The sequence below is a fragment of the Zonotrichia albicollis genome, chromosome 9 (assembly GCF_047830755.1).
Source record: "Zonotrichia albicollis isolate bZonAlb1 chromosome 9, bZonAlb1.hap1, whole genome shotgun sequence".
NCBI lineage: Eukaryota > Metazoa > Chordata > Aves > Passeriformes > Passerellidae > Zonotrichia > Zonotrichia albicollis.
This window is the reverse complement of record NC_133827.1, coordinates 10049843-10068883: the sequence shown is the minus strand read 5'-3', so window position 1 is coordinate 10068883 and position 19041 is coordinate 10049843. Positions and strand designations below refer to the sequence as shown.

Sequence of the window (19041 nt, the reverse complement as noted above, 5' to 3'; positions counted from 1 at the left end):
CTGGAGGCCAGCGGTGCTGTGGGACCCAGTGACACTGACCTGCCAGGGCTCGGGGACCACCGGTGCCACCACCTGGTACAAGGATGGGCAGCTCTGGTGGCAGGAGGGACCTGATAACTTCATTGTCACCCAGAGTGGCACCTACATGTGTACCCGGCCTGGCACTGGGCTCAGTCCCCCCATGATGGTCTCAGATGGTGAGTGGGGATGTAAATGATCAGGGTGACCCCTGACAAGTCAGAGTGGACTCCACTCCTTAGGTGGCATCACAACCTTTGTGTGGCAAGAGCCTGTGCCCTGCACACAGGGACATCCCCGTGCACCCAGATGTTCTCAGGGTCACAGGGACCACCTCGGACCTGTCTTGAACCCCTTGATGAGAGGGGACCCTCCTGTCCCACAGATGATCTGGTGCTGCAGGTGCCAACAGGGGTGCTGCTGGAGGGGGACACGATGACACTGCGCTGTCGGTGGGGCCATTGGAACCACACAGTCACCAGGGTGCGATTTTACCAGGACGAGAAGGAAGTGAGGGGGTTCATCAATGGGACCGAGCTGTCCCTGTACCCCCTGCAGCTGAACCACAGTGGCCACTACAGCTGCGGGGACTTGGTGGGGTCCTGGCAGTCATGGTCAGCAGCAGTGACAGTGACAGTGCATGGTGAGCACTCCCATGGCTGGAACTCCAGTCTCCTGACACCCCCAATGACCCTTCCCAGCAGGCTCAGAGTCACAGTCCTCACCTCCCCTCTCCTACCCTGAGCTCTACCTGATGCCACTGCTGGAGGGACCCCTGAACCCACCATGGGGTCCCTCCTGACTCTCAGCTGCCTCAGCACCCCCAGCCCCCTGTGGCCCCGAGCCCCCCTCCTGCACATGTTCTACAAGTACAGGCAGGTGGTGGGGGGCCCACAGGGGTCCCCGCAGCTGCTGGTGCCCGCTGTGGGGGTCTCCCACTCGGGGAATTACAGCTGCCAGGTGCGCTCCAAGTGGGGGCCGTGCGGAAGAGCAGCGCCCGGCTCCGTGTCACGGTGCGCAGTGAGTGTGGGGATGGGCACAGGGAACTCCCACATCCTGCTAGGGACCCCTGCCCTGGGCACCTCCATGTTCCCCAGACATATTTCTTGGGTCCTTCCATCACTCTACATGTCCCCTCACCCTTCTGTGGCGTGACACCATCCTCAACATCCCCCACCACACCAATCCCTTCCCATCCCCAAGTCCCCTCTCTGGCTGCCAGCCCCTCCCTGTGGCCTCAGCCCTGTCTCTGTCCCCGCAGTGCCTGTGGACAATGTCACCATCACCCCCGGTGTCCTGGAGGTGACACCACAAGATAAAGGGACACACAGGGAAACAGGTGGGGTCCCTCAGGTTCGCAAGGGAGTGCAGGACCCCTGGAGTGATGTGTGACCCTGATGTGTCCCCCTCTGTTTCTTGCAGTGGCCGCAGGGATCGGTGGAGCCCTTTTGTTCCTGCTCCTGCTCATGGGTGTCATTGTGGCCTGGCACCGATGGCACAGTGTGGGTGGGTGACAATTGGGGGCACAGGGGTTCCAGGGAGGTGTAGAGGCCCCCAGAGCTGGGGAGCAATAGGGCAGCACCCACAGCCCCAGAAGTGTGACCTTGTCTGGGGATCCTGTCGGGTTTGGGGAGGTGCTGGAGAGTCCTGGAGGGATGTTGGGTGTTCTTTCAGGAGCTCTGGGGATGTCGGGGGAGGGTTTCTGTCCTGCTGGGCTTTGAGTTCTTGAGGCTGAGTTGGTAGGGGACACTGGGGAGGTTCATGGATTCTGGGGGCCTTCAGGGATACTTAGGGGTCCTGATAGAAATTGAGGGTCCTGTGGGGGTTCAGGAATCCTGAGCGGGTTCAGGGCTCTGGGACCCCGCAGTCACCCCATCCCTCTTTCCTTTGCAGCTGCCAGGAAGCAGCAGGAAAGGTGAGTGGGGGGCTCAAACCACACTCTCCCCTTTTACCGCAACCCCCAAGCCCTCCCATCCGCTCTCCCACATCCCCTTTATTCCCTCAGGGCCCCCCCAGATCCCCTGGCCCCCCCAGAGGAGGGGGAGGTGCTGTACACCCACGTCGTGGTCACCAAGAGGGCAGGGGGTGAGTACGAGGCGGGGGACACATTCAGAGGGACACGTCACCCACGAGTGTCACTGCACCCAGATCCCACAGCCTTTGTCTCTCTCAGCGCCCCCCCGTGCCACCACCGTCCAGGATCCCCAGGTGACCTACGTGGAGCTGCAGGGACCCCAGGGGCGACCACAGAAACCCGGTGACATCTACAGGAATGTGCTGTGACACTGTGGGAAACTGGGGGGCACTGGGGGTCCCCACCCATGGGCACCCACTCATGAGTGTGCTGCCACTAAAAACTGTCCCTCTCCCTCCCAGTGGGGGCACAAACATGCCAAAAGGCTAAGAGAAGAACAATTTCCTGCAACAGTAATGAGAGAAAATAAAACCAACACAAACTGGAACAAGGTTCAGCATCCAAATGGTCACACACAGAACGATTTCCAGGCAAAGCCAACTGAAAAGGAACAAACCCTGAACACTTCCCCAAGCACGTTTCCTCCACCAGCGGAGCTGGCAGGGCCCTGGACTTTCTTTGCTCTGATGGCCAAAGCTGCCATCAGGAGGCTCTTGTTTCTCTTGTCCCCTGTCCCTTACCCCTCCTCTGACGTTTTCCCCACACGATGCTCTCACAAAGGCCGTTTTGGGGTTCCAGAGCCTCCCCCTTTTACAGGGCAGTCAGGATCAGGCCATGGTGCAGGGTGAGGTGTCAGAGAGAGGAAAAGATTCATGTTTGGAGGCATTTTGGGGCAGTTGTGTGTTGCAGGGATGGGTCAGGCCTTGCTTTTGGTGAGATAGGGCTCCATCTGCCCATCATTGTGTCAGCCATGGCACACTGGGGACAGTGTGACGCTCTGCCAAAGCCAGCTCCTGAGTGGCTGGGTGACCAGAAGTGCCAGCTGGGGAGAGGGCCCTTGGTGGCCTAACTGCTTAAAAGCCAGAGTATTAGGCAGCCAAGTCCCTGACCATGTCTGTTCTTGGGGTGTCTGTCCCATCCACTCTGGAACCCAGGAGCTGGCAACTCATTCAAATGAGAAATATTTGCCAAGGAAAGTGGGAGCGTTCTCGGAATGGAAAGGAGACCCATGTCTAAAATTTTTAAATTTGAAAAATGATTTGGCTTTCAGGCAAAAGTGCAAGAAAAGAAATAACAGCTCTTTACTGGGAAATTTATAAACCAGAACAGAACAAACAACACAAACCCTGAACTTTCCCTCCCGCTCAGTGCTGTTGATTTTTGTGGCAGTTATAACCGCGGCCAGCAGGGGGTGCTGCAGGGAGCACTGCCAGCCAGCAGGGGGCTCCCCGGTCCAGCTCCATCCCCTCAGGGGCCATGGCGGCCTCGGACAGAAGGCAGGAGGGGAAATCGCTCCTTTTGCAAACTCAAGGGCTCCAATCGCTTCCGGCACCACCACCGGCAGCAGGCAGAAGGTGCCAAGGCAGCAGGTTGGATCCCAGTGCCCACTGGCAATGTAGCCATGTCCCAGGGCCAGGCACATGCCCTGCGTAACACCCATGACTGCTCTCCATGATCCCAAATGGAAGGAAGGCAGCGCCTGACACCAGGAAGGTATCAAGTCCACAGCAGCACCTCTGGTGGCTTTAGACAACAAATCCTGCAAACCCTCGGCCTTTCACACCTTTTTCCTTTTCCAGCCCTGGTACAGCAGCTCTGTCAATGTTGATTTGCTTGGAACTGTCAGCACTGAGCACCTGAGGAAAGCTGGTGCTCAGTGCTGACTCTGCCAGAGCTTGTCCGGAGCCTCCAGAGCATGTTTGCAGTTCCTGCTCTTCCTTGGCCACTGCTGATCCCCACACAGTATCCCCACGGTGAGGAGGAGTAGAGCAGACCCACAGCCCCAAGGGCTCTGAAGTTGCAGCTAGAGCACAGGGACCACCCAGGCTGGGAGCAGTGCCTTGGGACGACAAAATGGGGCAAACTTGGATCTGTGTAGGTCAATGCCCCTGTTCTGCTTTGGGAGCTGCAGACCCTTACAGAGTTGTTGTAATGAGGAACGGGATTCCTGTAATTTAACCATGCTCCTAAAGCATTCCTGTGCACAAACAGAGGGCTCCACTGCCTCTCCCAGGCATTTTGCAATTCTGTGGCTGAGGCGGGAGCGGTTGGATGAGGAAGCCCATGGGAACAGCACCTGGCCAGGCAGGTGGAGCAGGAGCGCTGCGAATTCCACAGGGTGCTCAGGTGAGGCCCACGGGACAGGGACATGTTGGGGCACTACTTGCCATTCCTGATCCACTCAGATTTTTGGACAGAGCAGTGACACCCATCGGGCTCCCAAACCCCTCAGGGCTTAGGCACAGCCTCACAGGAGGTCCTGGCCCAGGATTTGGGGATGATTCAGGTGCTCCTGGGCTCATTCCCAACAAAGGGCAGCACTCCGTGAGCAGTCAGCACATCCCGAAGGAGCAGCCCGGGGCTGCTGGAGCCCGAGTGCTGCGGGCAAGGACGGCCTGAGGGAGCCGGGCCCCGCTCAGCCGGTGCTGCCCCAGGAACATCTCATCCTGCAGGAGCTCGGCAGTCTCTGCCGGTGCCGGCCCCGGTGCTGTCCGGGGGTGCAGCCGGAGGGGCCGGGGGGCAGTGGGTGGGAAGGGCCGGGATGGAGGGACCGGGACCCCACTGGGGAGCCCCGAGCGTGGAGGGAGCGAAACGGCGGAGGGGAGACCCTGGGACAGGGGGAGCAGAGACCCTGCGGTGGGGTCTGCAGAAAGGAGGGACTGCAATGGTGGTCCGGGAGCACCGGGAAGGGCCCAGCTGCCATCACGCTGCGAGTGCCGGGACGGTCACGGGGTGTCTGAACCGACTGTGGCAGCGTGTCCGAAGCCACTGTCGCGATGTGTCGGGAACAGCTCCGGGAAGTGGAGGGGTACCCTGGAAGGTGTGCAGCTGGTGTGGGGCAGAGCCCCGTCTATTCCCTGTGCCCTGTGCAGGTGAGGAGGGAAGGGAAGGAGGAGCTTTGGGAACACCTGGAATCCAGACAGGGTCACTCCCCACAGCCCCACCACAGCTACAGGGCACAGCCACTGCTCAATATTTCCATACATTTCCCTCTTGTTTGGCAGCCGATTCCAGAACCCAAACTTTCTTTTCATGTGGTTCCATTGGGCTGCAGGTTTTGTTCAAGGAGGACCTAGTCAGGTTTTTGAACAGATTGTTGTGGCATTTGTAGTAGTTATGGGGCTGTCTCAGTCCCTTGGAGACAGGGATTAAATGATCAATGGCCGCATCTCCGAACTGGTTCCCCCACATCTGCCCCTGCAGGAGGCGATTTCCAGCCAGCCCTGATCTGAAAACCATCAAAAGCCCTCACAGAGCCACTGCTTGAGCTCCGTTTGGGTTTTGTGCTTCTTGCAGGGCTGAGCAAACCACAGCCAGGCCTTTTTCCACCCACAGAATTCTCACCTCTGCAGCAGCTCTAAAGCTGCCAGAATCAAAGCCAAGGGGGCAGGGGAGACCCTCAGGTGCTGGCTGCCACCTGGGGCTGGCCAGAGAAGGGCTGGGCAATGGCCATCCCTGTGCAGTGGGGCTGGGCCATGGCTGGGCCCCACCCTTGGATGGCCACTGGCTTCAAGGAGCAGGAGTTTGGGAGCCCCTTCCTGGCTGGCTCTCCATTCCCCAGCTGCTCTTGCTGGCTCAGATCCTGCAGGGGATGAGCAAGAACAGAGAAATCTGGACCCCTCTGGAGCTGCCATGCGCCAGGACAGCACCCCCCTTATCCATCATGTGTCCCCCCTGGGACAGGATCCCCACAGGACAGAACACCTCCCCCCTCCATCCCCTCCCTTGTGTGACACTGAGCACAAACGGCCTCTTCCTTCTGCTGCAGAAGAGAAAGTGAAAGGCGTAGGGGGGCAGAGCCAGACATCCCCATCCCCCACAGCCTCCCCAGCCCTCCCTGCAGACCCCTCAGCCCTGCTTTCCCCACCCTGAGGTTCACCCAACTCGTTCCCTGCTCAGTTGTTTCCCAGAACCTTCAAGGAACAAACTGGGGCATTGTGAAATTGAGGGATCAAAGGGAGGAAATGGAAAAGAAGAGTGGAAAAAGCTCCTGGGAGCAGGGGGCACAGGGACTAGAGTACCTCAGAATCTCCCTGGGGTGACCCCCAGGCCATCAGGGGGGTCACTTTGGGAGCTGTGCTGGGCTGTGGGTCACTCCAAAATCTGAGGCACTCAGGGAAGAGATTGCAACCCATGGACCCACCAAGCCACTTCCCATCCCTGGCACCCCCACTCCCCTGGGAACCCAACCATGGGACCCCCATTCCTTTTGTCCCCCTTTCCTGGAGACCCCAACCCAGTACTCACATTCCCAGGATCTCCATGGCCCAGCATCCCATTCCCAAGGAACTCTCTCCCATTTATTCCATCCCCTGAAATCCTCCTTCTCCCAGAACCTTGATTCTCCCAGGACCCCTCATGCCCACGAGATGCTCCATTACCCTGGTACCCTCATACCTATGACAACCATCCCCTGACCCCAAATCCCTGGAGCCGTCATTGTTCTGGGACTCCCATCCCTTAGTTCCCCCAGCCCTGGGTACCCTCATTCCCATGGCACCTCCATCCCTGGTGACTCATCCTCCCTAGGACCCCCATTCCCCTGGGACCTGTCCCTGGCTCTCCAAACTCCCTGTGCCACTCACTCCTGGGAACCCCATGTCCCAACTTCTGCCACTCAGCCTTGTCCCCATCCTGTCCCCACCCTCCCACAGCCTGTCCCCAGCTTGTGGCCACCCTGCCCCCACCAGGTGCCACCTACGCATGAGGATGAGACCTGACCTCGCTTTTTTTCCCTTTGGCCATAGAGCCACCACCCAGGGGACAGCCACCCTGGCAGCGAGTGACAGTCTGTCCACATGGCTGGAGACACCGGGATGGCCGGGATGTTGGCACTGCTCCTGTGGGGTGAGTTCCCCATGCATGGGACTGACACCCTGAGGATTGACCCCAGTTAGGCAGAGACCAGTGGGGAGGGGGCATAGGGGGGTTGCAGTGTCCCCTGGGGTCCCCAATGCCAGCAGGGCATGGAGCCAGTGTGACCAGAGTTGTGGGGAGGCCATGAGGACAGGAACAGGGGAACTGGGATGTGGGGACAGAAACAGGGGGATGGAGATGTGGGGAAAAGGATGTGGCAAAAGGAACTCTGGGGCTGGGGCAGCTGTGGGGAGGGGGATAGGGAATCAGGGATGTAGAGACAGGGACAAGGGTCACACACCATGTGGATGGGCCATAGGGACAGGTGCCATCTCACTGGGATCATGGGCACAGGGCCATGGCTTGTGGCCGTGGGGACAGGCGCTGTAGGGCTGGTGGAGGTGACCTGTGCAAACATGGGGTGTCCACAGTGTTGCCATTTCCTGCGTCAACCCATGATGACCAAGATGTCTCTGTGCTCGGGATGTCCATGCCACACCAGTGTTCCCATGGGGACAGTTTGAGGACAGACACCTCACCTCATACCCCGGGTGGTGCTGTCCATTCAGTCACACCTCCACTGAGCCCTGTCCCTTCTCCCTTCCAGCCCAGACCCTCGGCCTCACTGGTGAGTCCTCAGGGGATGCCATTGCTCCACCTTGCTCTCCCCAGCCCCACACTGGCCCTGGCAGCCTGGTGCCCCCTGTCACCAACAGGTGCCCAGACCACCCAGCTCCTGGTGGATCCTCCCTGGAGGCCGGCAGTGCTGTGGGACCAGGTGACACTGACCTGCCAGGGCTCGGGGACCGCCGGTGCCACCACCTGGTACCAGGATGGGCAGCATTGGTGGCAGGAGGGACCTGCCAACTTCACTGTCACCGTGAGTGGCATCTACACGTGTGACAGACCTGGCACCGGGCTCAGCCCCCCCATGAGAGTCTTAAATGGTGAGGGGGGTTTGGGTGTCTCCAGCCTGGCACTGTGGGGACCCTGAGGGCTCTGGGTGGGCCCCACTCCATGGGTCACCTCCTGTGTGACCAGAGCCTGTCCCCTGCTCTGGGGACATCCCAGAGCATCCAGTGTGGGGGAAACCATGCTGGAATTGGGGATCCCTGGTGCGCTGGGTGAGACCCAATGGAGGGATCCCCATCAAAAGGGGATATTCCGGTGTCACAGGACCCCTCTCTCCCAAAGCTCGCTTGGTGCTGCAGGTGCCGGCGTGGGAGCTGCTGGAGGGGGACACGATGACACTGCGCTGCCGGTGCTGGCGGGACATGTCGGTCACTGAGGTGCGATTCTACCATGAGGACAAGGAGGTGGGGAGGTCCCTCACTGGGACCAAGCTGTCCCTGTCGCCTCTGCAGCTGAACCACAGTGGCCGCTACTGCTGTGGGGGCCAGGTGGACTCCAAGGTGGCACCGTGGATGCTCTCAGCACCGGTGACAGTGACAGTGCATGGTGAGCACCCCCACAGCTGGAACTCCAATCTCCTGACACCCCCAAAGACACCTCCCAGCAGACTCAGAGCCACAGTCCTCACCTCCCCTCTCCTTCCCAGAGCTCTTCTTGGTGCCAGTGCTGGAGGGTCCCTCTGAGCCCACCGAGGGGTCCCCCCTGACTCTCAGCTGCCTCAGCACCCCCAGCCCCCTGCGGCCCCGAGCCCCCCTCCTGCACGTGTTCTACCAGGACAGGCAGGTGGTGGGGAGTCCACAGGGGTCCCTGCAGCTGCTGGTGCCCGCCGTGGGGGTCTCCCACTCGGGGAATTGCAGCTGCCAGGTGTGCTCTGAGGGGGGGGGGCTCTGCAGAAAAGCAGCATCTGGCTCCGTGTCATTGTACACAGTGAGTGCGGGGATGGGCACGGGGAGCCCCCACAGCCTCTTCGAGTGCCATGGTTGGGGACCTCCATGTCCCCCAGAAATATTGTTGGGTCACCCCGCCTTTGCCCAGTGTCCCCTCACCCCTTCCTGGTGTGACCCCATCCCTTTCATCCCCCCACCACACCCATCCCCCCCATCCCTATCCCCTCACACCGGCTGCCAGCCCCTTGCTGTGGCCTCAGCCCTGTCTGTGTCCCCGCAGTGCCCGTGGACATTGCCACCATCACACCCCGTGTCCTGGAGCTGACACCGCGAGACACAGAGACACAGAGGAACACAGGTGGGGTCACACAGTGTCACCAGGGAGTGCAGGACCCCTGGGGTCATAGGTGACCCTGATGTGTCCACCTCTGTTTCTTGCAGTGGCTGCAGGGGTCAGTGGGGCCATTTTGTTCCTCCTCCTGCTTGTGGGTATCATTGTGGCCTGGTACCAGTGGCACCGCCTGGGTAGGTGACAGTGGGGGCACAGGGCTCCTGGGGATCACTGGGAAGGCCCCCAGAGAGGGAGGCCATAGGGCTGCACCCACAGCCCCTGGCTTGGGAGGAGCTGAGCCCCCAGTGACCATAGCTCAGAGCCCTGGGGAGCTGTTCGAGGGTCCTGCAGGGATGTTGGGGGTCCTATCAGGGGTCTCCCCCACTGCCAGGCTCGGGGCTCTGGGGGCTCAGGGTGTTGGTGCAAGTGTGGTGGGTCAGTGATACTGGGGGGGCATCAGGGATACTCAGGGGCCTGGGGAGAATTGTGTATCTGGTGGTGGTTCAGCATTCCCAAGGGTGAATGGGAGCCCCTGGGTCTCCAAAGTCATCCCTCCAGTTTTCTTTGCAGATGCCAGGAAGCACCAGGAAAGGTGAGTGCAGCCTCCAGCCCGAAGACACCTTTTACCCAAACCCCCAGCACCTCCCATCCCCTTCCACACACCCCCTTATTCCCACAGGGCCCCCCCAGACCCCATGGCACTCCCAGTGGAGGATCCTCAGGCGACGTACATGGAGCTGCAAAGGCAGCCATGGGAACCCAGCGACATCTATGACAATCTACACCAAAAGCTGTGATGCTCTGGGAAGCGGGAGGCACTGGGTGACACTGGGGGTGCTCCCTCCACACCTCCTGTGGTTGCCCATCCTTCCAAGGGATGTGGCCATGAGTCAGTCAGAGGCTACACAGGGCATCCTGTGCTCCCCATTTCCTTTCCCAGTACCCCCAAGGGCTCCCCCATCCCTTTGCTGGTACCTGCAGGGGCTCCCCAGCCCCATCCAAGTGCCCAAGTACCCTCAGGGACTGCCCCATTCTCTCCCCACAGTGCTTGCAGTACACCCAGGGCTTCCCCATCCCTCCTCTCACCACCCCTGTCCCATCCTGCTGTAAAAGGGGGAGTCAGGGAGGATTCTTGCTGAAAGGTTTCTCATATGAAAATGAAATACAAAAGTGGCAATATTATATCTGAGAACTGTTTATTGGTAAAGGAGGGTAAGCGTTCATACTGAAGGAGGAGGGAAGGGAATAGAAAAGGAAAAGGACAGAGAGAGAAACAGAAGACAGGGACAGCGTTACCGCAAGGAGCCCAGGCACTCTGTGGGCATCAGCTCTGCAGATGGAGTGTGTGTGCTGCAAGCCAGGGTGAGCCCACATGGCTTTTGTGAGTGGCTGGGCGTGATTTCCAAGGACGGCACCTGCGTGTCTCTGGCAGGGGCGAGCGATGGCTGCAGGGTGGCTGCTGCGGGCTGGCTGCCGGCTGGTGCTGCAGCACTGGAGGCTCTGGGCTGGCTGCTGTGGGCTGGGGCTGCGGGGGCAGGTGCAGCAGGCTCGGTGCTGTGGGCAGCACGGGAAACGTGACAGAGGCGGCGGGTGGGTGCAGGCAGCATCCGCTCCATCGAGGAAAGCAATGAAGGAATGTCCAGGATGAGCAGGAATGAGCTGCCTCCGGGAAGCAGTGAAGCAGGGAAGAACGGGTGCTGACAGGGAAGAAGGACCACCGGTCGAAAAGGCAAGGGAGGGGAGTGTCAATGATATTTTTACCCGATGTCCAGCAGGAATGATGCATATGACTCCATCTTATCAGAAGGCTTATTAAGTACTTTATTTTACTATATTATTCTATATTATATTCCATTACATCTAAACTGAATCTGCCAAGCACTCAACTGCACTCCACTGAACACAATCTCATGACAGTCAGCTTACTGTCCGTCCCCCCCCACCCCCGGATTCAATTGGTCAGTGAATCAAAACACTCACAACAGAATCCCAATTACCAATTCCCTTCAGGTAAACAGTCTCCCACAATGCATTCCATTTGTGAAAAACACAGGAGCAGAAAATGAGATGAGAATTGTTTGGATTGTTTTTTGCTTTTCCCACTGCTTGTCCCAGGTTCAGAGAATGTGAATCCCACAGGGAAGGAGGGCCAAACTGACCCTCTGAGCAAGACCCTGATCCTCCAAGAAACTCAAAGCAAAACGCTCCTGTTGTGTCACAGCTTGCTGCTTTTCTTTGCAAAGGCTCCTCCCACAGGCTTATTTCCCGGACATTTTTTCCCAGACATTTTTCCCAGGCATCTGTCCCACCAGCCAGTGGGGGTCACTCACAGCCCAATCACTGAAGCTTTCTCTCCCCTCATTCTGTGATGTGAGAAGCCTCACTGGGGACAGGTTTCCCAGAACATGTACAACCCACAGAGTAGTTTTTCACCTTATGTGTAGCATATGTTAAGGCATAAATCCAAATCAGATTTTTTCCTCTTAACCCCCAGGTGCTTAGTGGCTCTGCAATCCCCCTAAGTGTGCACCCACTAAAGTGGCTTACTGGTGCCCATCCCAGTTCCAAGGGGGCACAGGACTGGGTTCCCTGCTCCTGGGACAAAAATGCAGCTCTTTGGTTAAACTAGGCAGAAATGATGTTTCTTTGTTTAGCTCAATCAAGGAAGCTGAACAAGGTGGGAACCTCCCTTGCAATGGAAAATACAACCCCAATCTCTCTGAAATATTATTACTTAGAAATTACAGAGCTTTAAGGCAAAGATGTGGGAACAGGAATAAAAATTCTTTACTAATATGTATTGTGAGAAACAAGTTAATGGAAGTTGACTTTCGCTGGATATTATATGAATTGATATTACATTATTGATTATATTGTTGATTAAATATTGTGATGTTACTGCTGTGACAGTGATGTGGATGGTGGAGTGGCTGATGTTGTTGTGGTGGCCATCCAAGGGTGGGGCCCAGCCATGGCCCAGCCCCACTGCACAGGGATGGCCATTGCCCAGCCCTGCTCTGCCCAGCCCCAGGGGGCAGCCAGCACCTCAGGGTCCCCCCTGCCCCCTTGGCTTTGATTCTGGCAGATTTAGAGCTGCTGCAGAGGTGAGAATTCTGTGGGTGGAAAAAGGCCTGCCTGTGGTTTTCTCAGCTCTGCAAGAGGCTCAAAACCCAAATGGAGCCCAAGCAGTGTCTCAGTGAGGGCCTTTGGTGGTTTTCAGAGCAGGGCTGGCTGGAAACCACCCCCTGCAGGGGTGGCTGTGGGTGACCCAGTCCAGAAATGCAACAATTGATCATCTGTTCCTCTTTGTAAGGGACTGAGAGAGCTCCAGCACTACTGCACGTCCCACAACAATCTGCTCAACAAGCTCACCTGGACCCTCCTTCTTGAACAAAACCTGCAGCCTTCTGGAACCTCATGGAAGGAATGTTTGGGCTCAGGCTGTGGTCATCAAAAAAGAGGGAAATGTTTGGAAATATCACACAGGGGCTCTGGCCCCGGCCGTGGCGGAGGTCTGGGGAGTGATTCTGTGTGGATTCCAGATGCCCCCAAAGATGGTCCATCCCTGCCCTCGTAACCTGAGGGAAAGGCTGAGGGTTTGCAGGATTTGTGGTGTGAAGCCACCACAGGGGTTTTTTGTGTACCTGAGACCTGCCTGTGGTCAGGCGCTGCCTTCCTTCCATTTGGGAGCACGGAGAGCAGACGCGAGTGATGCACAGTGTGTGTGCGTGGCTCCGGGAAACTGCTACTCAGCCTGTGGGCACTGGGATCCAACCTGCTGCCTTGGCACCTTCTGCCTGCTGCCAGTGGTGGTGCCGGGATTGATTGGTGGCCCTGAGTTTGCAAAAGGAGTGATTTCCCCTCCTCCCTCCTGTCCGAGGCCGCCATGGCCCCTGAGGGGATGGAGCTGGACCGGGGCGCCCCCTGCTGGCCGGCAGTGTTCCTTGCAGTGCTCCCTGGAGCGCCCCTTGCTGGCCATGGTTGGGACTGCCACAAAAACCAACAGCGCTGAGTGGGAGGGAAATTTTGTGTTGTTTGTTCTGTTCTGCTTTATAAATTTCCCAGGAAAGAGCTGGTATTCCTTTTCTTACATTTTGCCTTTTGGCCCTATCATTTTTCAAATTAAGAAACCTTTTAGGCATGTGTCCTCTTTACATTCCAGGACAGTTCCCACTTTCCTTGGCAGATATTTCTCATTTAAATGAATTGCCAACTTCTGGGTTCCAGCGTGGATGGGACAGACACTCCCAGAGGAGACAGGGTCAGGCACTTGGCCAGCTCATGCTCTGTCTTTTAAGCCAGCTGGGACACCAAGGGCCCTCTCCCCAGGTGGTACTTCTGCTCACACGACCACTCAGGAGCTGGCTTTGGCAGAGCATCACACTGTCCCCAGTGTGCCATGGCTGACAGACTGATGGACAGACGGGGCCCTGTCTCAGCAAAAGCAAGGCCTGACCCACTCCTGTCCCTCACAGGTGTTCCACAATTTCTCCAGACATCAAATTTTCCTGTCTCTGACACCCCACCCTGTGCCATGGCCTGATCTCGACATGCCTGGAAAAGAGAGAAGCTCCTGTACCACCAGAGGGCCTTTGTGACATCCTTGTGTTGGGAACTCAGCAGAGGAGGAGTTTGGGACAGGGGAGAAGAGAATCCAGAGTCTCCTGAAGGCCTCTTTGGCCATCAGAGGCCAGAAGGTCCAGGACCCTCCGAGGTTCATCTGATGGAGGAAATGTGTGGAGGAAATGTCTGCAGTTTCTTCTTTGTTCTGTCTTTTGCAGGAAATCGTTCCTTTTGTGACCCTTTGGACTCTGGACCTTGTTGCTGTTACTGTTGGTTTTATTCTCTCTCGTTGCTGTTTCTTCTCTCAGCCCTTTGGGATCTTTGTGCCTCTATGGGGACGGAGAGTTCTTAGCAGCAGCACATACAAGAGTGGGTGCCCATCGGTGGGGACCCCCAGTGTCCCCTAGTTCGCCCCAGTGTCACAGCACATTCCCATAGATGTCACCAGGTTCCTGCAGTTGATCCTTGGGCCCTGCAGCTCTGCATAGGTCACCTGGGGATGCTGGAGGGTGGTGACACGGGGGGACGCTGCCAGAGAGACAGGCTGTGGGATCTGGGTGGGGTGTCACTCGTGGGTGACGTGTCCCTCTGCATTTTTTCCCCTCTGTACTCACCCCCTGCCCTCTTGGCTGTGACTGCCATGTCTGCCCTCAGCCTCCTCCAGCCGAACAGACCAAGTGCCCTCAGCTGCTCCTCACACGGCTTCCCCTCAAGGCCCTTCACCATCCTCGTGCCCTCATTTGGACACTCTCTAATGGCTTTATGTCTTTCTTACATTGTGACATTGGTGTACAGCACCTTCATCTCTTCTTGGGGGGCCGAGTGATCCGGGGGGGCCCTGAGGGAATAAAGGGGATGTGGGGGAGGGAATGAGAGGTCTTGAGGGTTGGGGTAAAAGGGGAGAATGTGGCTTGAGCTCCCTACTCACCTTTCCAGGTTCTTCCTGACAGCTGCAAAGGAAAGAGGGGAGGGTTGACTGTGGGGTCCCAGGGCCCTGATCCCTCTCAGGATTCCTGAACCCCGATGAGACCCTCAATTTCTCACAGAACCCCTAAGCATCCCTGAATCACCTCAGAATTTGTTAGCTTCCCCAGTGGCCCCAAACAAGAACCCAAAGCCCAGCAGGGACAGAGACCCTCCAAACACTCACAGGGCCACTGAAAGAACCCCCAATATCCCTTCAGGACCCTCCAGCTACTCACCAAATTCTGCAGGGCTTCCAGCCAAATCACAATTGAAGGTCTTTGGGTCATTCCCTATGGTTCCCCATTTCTCTGAACCTCTACAGCTCCCTGGGATCCCCCATCCCTCATTGTCACCCACCCACACGGTGCCACTGGTGCCAGGCCACAATGACACCCATGAGCAGGAGCAGGAACAAAAGGGCTCCACCGACCCCTGCGGCCACTGCAAGAAAAAGAGTGGGACACATCAGGATCACTCATCCCCCAGGAGTCCTGCACTCCCTGGTGACCCCACCTGTGACCCAGGGTGAGCAAAGTGTCACCTCCAGGGCCAGCTCAAGGCTGAGTGCCCAGAACATGAGGTGCCCATCCTGTCCCAGCTGGTTGGTGGCCACGCACTGGTAGATGCCCGAATTTCTCACACTGATGTCCCTGAGACCCAGGAGGGGACCCCGGGCCACCTCCTGCCCATTGTGCAGCCAGGTGAAGGTGACAGGGGGTGAGCCCACCTACCCTGAGTAGCACAGGGTCATGTTGTCACCTGCATGCACCTGGTGTGACAGGGGACTGAGGGTGATGGTGGCATTGGCCACAGGCACTGTGGGGACACAGACAGGGCTTGCACATGGTGAGGTGCGATGGGGATGCTGTGGGTGAGCTCACCCGCATCCTGAGGGTCCCGCTCACCCAGGACGGTGACATTCAGGGGATCACTCACAGTCACGCTGTCGCCATCACTGACCCAGCACTGGTACTGGCTGCTGTCATTGTCCCCAGCCTGGTGCAACTCCAGGTGGGGGCCGGTGCCTGACAGTGCCCCCAAAACATCCCAGTACCAGGAGAAGGGCAGGGGACCTGTCCCCACAGCCATTGTGCAGCTCAGCACCTGTCGGTCCCTGAGTGCCACTTGTCCCCCGGGGGGCTGCACTCACAGGGACACCCCTGTGGCTGGGACCCCTCCTGGAGAGGGGGACATCAGGCGACAATCAGGGACACAGGGGGTACAGGGAGGGGCAGGAGGACCCCCGTGAGGGAGAGACTGGGGTGGTGGGTCTTAGAAAAGAACCCCGAGGGGTGATGGGGAGGTTAAGGGAGGGAACACCTGGAGAGGGAGGTGGGAAACACCAGGAAGGGTAGGGGACCCAAGGAAGGGGGATGGTGTGACCTGGGGAGTTTGCGAATATCTCAGAGAGGAGTGAAGGGACCCAGACAGGGGTGAGAGGACCCAATATGAGATGGAGGGAAACATGAGCCAAGAATGAGGGGACCTTGAGAGGGACCTGGGGCAGTGATGGCAAGACACAGAAAATGCGCCAGGGGAGGATGGGGGTACCCATGTAGGGGCTGGGCGACCTGGTGAGGGACCCGAGAAGGGATGGTGGGAGCCAGGGAGGGATCTGGGAAAGGTTGGATACCCCAGAGCAGGCGTCAGGGAGGGCTGGGTGATGCCAAGAAGTGCGGGGGGACCCGAGGCATCTGTGGGGGCTCCCCGTGCCCATCCCAGCACTCACTGTGCACCGTGACGTGGAGCCGGGCACTGCTCTTCCACATGGCCCCACCCTCGGAGCGCACCGGGCAGCTGTAATTCCCTGAGTGGGAGACCCCCACGGCGGGCACCAGCAGCTGCAGGGACCCCTGTGGACTCCCCACCACCTGCCTGTCCTGGTAGAACACGTGCAGGAGGGGGGCTTGGGGCCACAGGGGGCTGGGGGTGCTGAGGCAGCTGAGAGTCAGGGGGGACCCCTCGGTGGGCTCAGAGGGACCCTCCAGCACTGGCACTGAGAAGAGCTCTAGGAAGGAGAGGGGAGGTGAGGACTGTGACTCTGAGTGCACTGAGAAGTGGCTTTTGGGGGTGTCAGGAGATTGGAGTTCCAGCTGTGGGGGTGCTCACCATGAACTGTCACTGTCACTGCTGCTGACTGTGACTGCCAGGACCCCACCAAGCCCTCACATTGGTAGCGGTCGCTGTGGTGCAGCTGCAGGGGGGAGAGGAACAACTCAGTCCTCCTGAGGGACCCCTTGAGATCCTTCTCCCCCCGGTAAAATCGCACCCTGGTGAGATGGATATCCTGCCAGCACCGGCAGCGCAGTGTTAAGGTGTCCCCCTCCAGCAGTGCCTGCTATGGCACCTGCAGCACCAGTGGGTCTGTGGGACAGGAAGATCACATCTCACTGATGAGACTGTTCTGAGGTGGGTGCCCATAGCACTGGGGACATCCAGAGGCACTGGGGTGCTCTGGGGTGCACTGGGTTGTCCCTGTGTGGAGGGCACAGGCCCTTGCCACATGAGGGGTGTGAGGCCACCCACGGAGTGGAGCCCACCCTGACCTCTCAGGGGCCACCCTCATATTTTAAGATCCCCCCTCACCATCTACTACTGCACTGGGGGCCTGCGCCCGGTTCCGTGTCTGTCACATGTTTGTAGGTGCCACTCTCGGTGACAGTGAAGTTGGCAGGTCCCTCCTGCCACCAGCGCCACTCATCCTTGTACCAGGTGGTGGCACCGGTGGCCCCCGAGCCCTGGAAGGTCAGTGTCACCCAGTCCCACAGCACTGCCTGGAGCTGGGTGGTCTGGGCACCTGTGGGTGACAGGGGACACGAGCCTGCCAGGGCCAGTTTGGGGCTGGGTATAGTGGGATGGGGCCATGGCATCCCCTGAGGACTCACCAGAGAGACAAAGGGCCTGGGCTGGAAGAGACAAGGGACAGGGCTCAGTGGGGGTGTGGCACTGCAGGGATGGTGGCACCAGGGTAAACAGTGTGTGGTGGCTGTCCCCAAACTGTCTCTGTAGGGACAGCAGTTCTTGTGGGAAAGTGTGTGTGGATGGTCCCCAAAAGATTTGGAGAGGCAGGGGGACATGTCTGTGTCACAGCCACCTGTGCACCACATATGTGTGGCACAGACACCTTGGGAACAGGGACACTGAGGCCACCTCGGGCTGAGCCAGAACATGGGGAAACTGTGGACATCGCAGGCAGGAGGACACCACGGACACAGCCCATGCTGGCCCAGGTCACCCCCACCAGCTCACAATCCCATCCCCATGATCCCATCCCCATGGCCACATCCTCACTGTTCTTGCCCCCCTCTGTCCCTGCATCCCAGTTCCCTTGTTCCTATGCCCAGAGCTACGGGAGCCCAAAGGTGCCAGTACCCACATTCCTGTCCCCACATGCCCATCCCCAAATTCCTGTCCCCCCTGCTCCTTTCCCCAAAGCCACCCTACATCCCCAGTCCCACCAAGGTCCACTGTGGGTAACATGCACTGACTCTGCTGGCCTTGGGGACATCAGAGGACCCCACAGCCCCTCTGTGCCCCCTCCCCTCCCCATCCCTGGGGTGTCAGGCCCATGCCCAGGGCCCTCACCCCACAGGAGCAGCGCCACCTTCCCGGCCATCCCGGTGTCCCCAGCCATGTGCACTGGCTGTCACTCGCTGCTGTGGCCACCGCTCCCCTGGCTAGCGGGTCTTCAGATGAAGGAGAAGGAAGCGAGGTCACATCCATCTCCACGTGTAGGTGGCCCTTTGTGGGAGCAGGGTGGCCACAAGCTGGGCACAGGGTGGGGAAGCGAGGTCAGGTCTTGACCTCATGCGTAGGTGGCCCTTGGTGGGGGCAGGGTGGGGACACGGGTGGGTGGGACACAGTGGAACCTGAGGTTCCCAGGAGATGGTGGCTGGGTGGGTTTGGGGAGGCAGGAATGGGGTCACTGGGGAATGGGGGTGGTGAGTAGGGGAAATGTCCGGCGATGGGGGTGCCATGGGGATGGGCATCCCCATAGCTGGGCAGACTGAGGGATTTGAGTTCATGGGATGGAGGAATGGTGGATCCTAGGAGGATTTCAAGGGATGGAATGAACGGAAGGGGGTTCCTTAGGAATGGGGTCCTGATCCATGGAGTTCCTGGGGAATGTCAGTACCGGGATGGGGGTGGCAGAGAGGGTGGGAACTAAGGAATAGTGGGGTTCCCAGGGGAATGGGGTTCCAGGCATGGGCAGTGGCAGGGTGAGCCAGTGGGTCTGAGCTGCTTTGGGTTTGTGCCCCCCAGGCTCCAATGACTTTTCCCTCTCTTTATTCCATTTCCATCATTTTACCCCTCAATTTCACAAGCCCCCAGTTCGTGCCTTGATGGTCCTGGGGGGCACAAGAGCAAGCAAC

At 58.6% G+C, this 19041-nt stretch overlaps 1 protein-coding gene and 1 long non-coding RNA gene across 2 annotated transcripts; both read left to right on the top strand.

The window, feature by feature from the left end:
• Positions 1–1361: 1361 nt before the first annotated feature.
• Positions 1362–2100, top strand: LOC141730194 (uncharacterized). The gene is made up of 3 exons (XR_012581729.1): positions 1362–1524; positions 1912–1933; positions 2024–2100. It is a non-coding gene; the product is annotated as an uncharacterized LOC141730194 (long non-coding RNA).
• A 5552-nt stretch (positions 2101–7652) lies between these two features.
• On the top strand, positions 7653–12052 carry LOC141730022 (low affinity immunoglobulin gamma Fc region receptor III-like). Its single transcript, XM_074546661.1, has 6 exons — positions 7653–7956; positions 8204–8467; positions 9089–9166; positions 9250–9333; positions 9710–9731; positions 9819–12052. The coding sequence occupies exons 1-6, from the start codon at positions 7653–7655 to the stop codon at positions 9934–9936; spliced, it is 870 nt and encodes a 289-aa protein (XP_074402762.1). The 3' UTR covers positions 9937–12052.
• Positions 12053–19041: the final 6989 nt, after the last annotated feature.

Coding starts and splice junctions, on each gene's coding strand:
- LOC141730022 (XM_074546661.1), top strand. CDS start 7,653: ATGCCATTGCTCCACCTTGCTCTCCCCAGCCCCACACTGGCCCTGGCA. Junction 9,167..9,249: donor AGAGACACAGAGGAACACAG/GTGGGGTCACAC, acceptor TGTTTCTTGCAG/TGGCTGCAGGGGTCAGTGGG. Junction 9,334..9,709: donor GTACCAGTGGCACCGCCTGG/GTAGGTGACAGT, acceptor TTTTCTTTGCAG/ATGCCAGGAAGCACCAGGAA.